The sequence below is a fragment of the Anneissia japonica genome, unplaced genomic scaffold (assembly GCF_011630105.1).
Source record: "Anneissia japonica isolate Jap-2015-1 unplaced genomic scaffold, ASM1163010v1 scaffold8218_len373358_cov135, whole genome shotgun sequence".
Classification (NCBI taxonomy): Eukaryota; Metazoa; Echinodermata; class Crinoidea; order Comatulida; family Comatulidae; genus Anneissia; species Anneissia japonica.
This window is the reverse complement of record NW_022699643.1, coordinates 160,161-164,620: the sequence shown is the minus strand read 5'-3', so window position 1 is coordinate 164,620 and position 4,460 is coordinate 160,161. Positions and strand designations below refer to the sequence as shown.

The following is a 4,460-nucleotide window of genomic DNA, read 5'->3' as shown; positions in this document are numbered from 1 at the left end:
CTAAGCTTGCTCGTCTCTCATTTGAGGCTTTCAGAGATAGGAAAGAAAAGGAAAGGAATATTAGATTCACAAAGAAAGCCGTGTCAACGAAAATAGAGAAAAACCCCGAGGTCACCATACAGATCGGTCTTTTAACGTGATGGTGTGCTGAAAAGTGTCAGGGGATCAACTCTTCCCTTGAAAGTAAATCCTTTGATAGGAATGGAGGAGCTCTTAAAAAAAGGGGCCAAAAACATGATCAAGTTGCACAAAGAGCTCATCAGCTTCCCAGAGGCTTTTACTTTATTATACCCTGACAGAAGTGCAGTGCAATTTTTGCCAGGTAGTGAGGAGGTATTTTCCTTACAAAGATACAAGGAGCTAGGAAAATCCTACCAACGGATTTTCAAAATGATATTAGTGTAAGGCTGTCTCTTAGACACATCTTTTTTAGCATCTCTCATCTGACCTGACCTCAGTCTGTTGTCAACATAGAGATATAATAAGAATAATAATAATAGCTCTATGGTTGTCAACTAGTATGAAATGCGCGCGCGCAAAGGCTTTTCCATTTTCTTTGCAGTGTGTCCCTTGTGGGCCATCGTAGTCACCAGCTCACCTGGCAGCGCAGAAAAACCATCCCAAAATCCTAGAGAGCTTAGCTGAACGAGGTGTTGATATTGAAAGTGGTGACAAGAATGGAAAACGACCAGTACATTATGCTACAATGCATGGCGGTACTGTACTTTTTTATTTCTCTCTTTTTTCGGGGAAAAATCTTGATGTTGACAAGCTACTAATTTGATGTATTACTAAAGTTTCTCCTGGACCTTTCTAATGCATGATGGGCTTTTAAAAAGAACTGATGCTAATTCACCTTTAAAAGCAGTATTTTATGGCTATATAAAGTGATTCAATTCCAGCCACAGCAATCTGATGGGCAGGGTAATGTTATGTTCCTCAGAAAACATAATGCGAGTTACCAGGGGTGATTTAATGTTATTTGTCAAAACTCAGATTATGAATTAACAACTATTCAGTATTTGTCTTCTTTCAGTGTGACTCTTTGAATCAATAACAACACAGCCTACAGTATTGTATATATGGTTTTCAATAACAACACAGCCTATTGTATATGGTTTTCTTTCTCACCAGGTTTAGAGTGTCTGGTAAAATTACTACAGTGTGACTGTGATACATCAATCCGCGACCATTCAGGTTGCATGGCGGCTCACTATGCCGCAGCTTATAACCACATTGAATGCCTGCGTTTTTTAGTAAAGCATGGTGCTGCCTTCAGCAGCTTGGATTCATCAGGAAAAACATTAGCCCATAGTGCTGCTCAGAATGGGGCCATGACATCCCTTCATTGGCTACTTGAAAAAGGTGCAGAGACAAATGATAAAGATGGTAAGACCATGAAAAAATTTTTTATTATATTCTACAGTTTTTAATTTGTGGTTTTTCAGAAAAATTGCTATGTGTTTATTCTATATCTATGTTAGTATTGTAAGTGGAAGGTTATATAACTCTCCTCCCAAAAACTAAACAATTGAAATATTTCTTTCCCACATTTCAAAGATAATCATACTTGGTATGAGGTAATATTATTTCCTGCTCAGTGCAGGATAAAGTAACTAAACTTTCATGTTGTATGAATCAAGTTACTTGATGTTGAATGCTAACGAAGTAAATTCAAAATGATATTAGTGTAAGGTGGCAGTAGATTACACAAAGATTTAAGATTCAAGAAATTTTATTTTTCCATATAAAAATACAGAAAATTGCATTGCTTGGCAGATGACAAGAAATAAAATGAATACATACAGTGCCAAGTTAAACAAGAAGGTGCAAAAAGAGCCATACAATTTACAATAAAAATAATAAGGAAAAACAGTTCAAAAGTTAAAACCCAATAAAATGTCTTAAAACACAATAACTACTGACATATTTATTTATTGTTTTGCTCTGATATTTTTGTGCTTGCCAGTTTTCCAAATATAACAATTTCATTTAGGTTTCAACATTTCAAGGTCCTTTATTGTTGCAAATGCCACCAAGGGCCATTATCCGCTTCGTAACTACTTACTATGTATTTATTACAATCAGAATAAATAATCCGACTGCATCACTGGCTTGATTTTCGCATTTATACAGGCAATGGTAATACACTTGGACACCTTGCAGCTGCAGGTGGACATGCAAAGTGTTTCAACTGCTACCTCCAGCATGGTGGTAGTTTAGAATTAACCAATAAACGAAATGAAACAGTGTTGGACATTGCAAGGAGATTTGGACATCCACTGCTTATGAACAGGGCCTGTAAGTTTGTAAATAGTACTTACTACCATTATTTTTCTATTACCTTTCACATCCAACAGCTTAATGTTACATGTACCATGTACATAACTTCTCAATTACAAGGTAGAACGATGTTTTAGAAACCAAGTCTCTTGTAGTGACGCAGATTACTGTAACATATATTGTATGGCTTCTGCAAAAATCAGTAAGCTGTATCTACTTCAAAACTTGGCTAAACGCTTGGTTTCAGGTGTATCAAAGTACGGACATATCACCCCTTCATTGCAACAACTTCACTATTTACTCTACAAGTTAAACAGCGAATTATTTTCAAAGTGCTGCTATTTGTATTCAAATCCAGTGGCAGCCCGTAGGTTAAAATGTAGGGTAGGGCTAATGGCTGCTAGTGGGAAAATTTCCATCCAGCCTACAGTCACTGCATTCTATATAGTTAAAATACAAATACAGTATTGATTCGAATAGATGCCACATCTGGAATAAACGCCTCCTCCAATACACGGGGCGTTTATTTTTTCCTCCAATACATGCCTCCTAAATGATTGTATCCCATGCCTTTCTCGATTAAACGCTCCCTTAAAACCCCTTCTCAACAATAAATGCCCCGAGGCCTTTATTTGAATAAATACTGTATATTGTTTTAGTTTCTTCTCAGAAGATGTCTATTCCAGCAAGTTTAACAAGGTACAATCTAATTTATACAATTAAGTTTCTTCTTTACCGATCGTCTGTATGCAGATCTAGTCACACTTTCATCATTGAAATTTTAGAATTTTAGAATTTTTCAGGCAATACATATTACTAAGGAGTAAAATTCGTCGGGGAGAACAAAAGTTTATATGTATTTTTTATATATTATTAGACTCTAAAATCGATTAAATAAGCCTTTGAAACCACTTAACTGTCGTATATTCAGGGGTCCCTGGACCACTTTCGAAATGTTTTTAGCGACCACACCCACTTTTTTCGTCGGGGAAGCCAGCCTCCCCATTGGCGAAATCCTGCCGCCACCACTGCCACAAACATACAGCAATGTAATTCAACTAACCTTTCATTTTTTCCTATGAAGTTAGTTGAATTTTTGTTTAGCATAACTTTTAAAATTTATCATTTTACAGATAGTAATGAAGTTGTGTGTGTACATTGTAAAGATAAGTCAGAGTTAATCAACTGGGAAAAGTCCCATCAACCAACCAGAGTTCAAAGGTCGATGAACAGCACTTTGAAGACTTCATACAAAACACCACTTCCAACTAGACAGTATGTAGACCCATGATTTTTCTACAAATTAAAGTTTGCTTAATTTATACGAAAACACTCTTTTTTCTATTTTAATATAATATACTATTTAATATCACATTTTTGACATAACTATGCCTGATGAATATCTGTAAGGGAGCCTCGCAAAATAAAGCAACGCGTATACGAGTGGACCACGCGATGCGATTAAAGGCAGTTTAATCCCATAGTTGGCCACGCGTTAGGATTATTTTCCTGGGCTACTCCACTTCGTAGTGGGGAATTGATAACAGGCTTAGTGTGAAAACCCAATTAACACAAACAAAAACGACTCGTATAAAAATAAACCCTATTGGAAGTAACGCAAGCTCACGTTATATTTCTGAGAATTAAATTAATAATTTATCGAGATTATCGTCACCGTTACGATCAAAACCAACAGACAGCAGAAATATAAAACTAGGAGAGGCCTAGGACATAGATATTATACCTCCATGGATAGGCCTAGGCTTTGGCTTACTTAGAAAAATTATGGAGTAAAATTAAAAATCGAAAACAGGCAAATTTATGAATTGTTGTTAGGCTTAATTATATCTTTTTTACAGTTAGCCATTAAAATTATCATTTCTTATATCGTTTTATTATTAATTAAGATTATTAAATAAAACTGTCTAGGACGACAGACAGATATCGGTCTACTACAGTAGGCCTACATTCGATCATGAACTTAGATAGGGTACACTTCCTTCAGTGTTCGCGAAATACAAAAAAAATATTGAACTTCATATAACGTACCTTTATCTGATATAAATGTGAGCAGTTGTCCTAGGGCTATATGTTATCTATTTTAATATTGATTAATCTGGAACTTTGGTGGAACAGTATATCCATTGTATGTGACGAGAAACGTTTCAAAAAAAGTA

At 35.7% G+C, this 4,460-nt stretch overlaps 1 protein-coding gene across 1 annotated transcript in view; it reads left to right on the top strand.

Moving 5' to 3' along the window:
* Positions 1 to 531: 531 nt before the first annotated feature.
* Positions 532 to 4,460, top strand: part of LOC117103034 (serine/threonine-protein phosphatase 6 regulatory ankyrin repeat subunit B-like) — a 12,104-nt gene continuing 8,175 nt past the window's right edge. The window contains exons 1-4 of the mRNA XM_033243496.1: positions 532 to 716; positions 1,135 to 1,389; positions 2,137 to 2,301; positions 3,417 to 3,558. Coding sequence (XP_033099387.1) covers positions 707 to 716; positions 1,135 to 1,389; positions 2,137 to 2,301; positions 3,417 to 3,558 — 572 coding nt within the window. The 5' untranslated portion in view covers positions 532 to 706. The remainder of the gene's footprint in view (positions 717 to 1,134; positions 1,390 to 2,136; positions 2,302 to 3,416; positions 3,559 to 4,460) is intronic.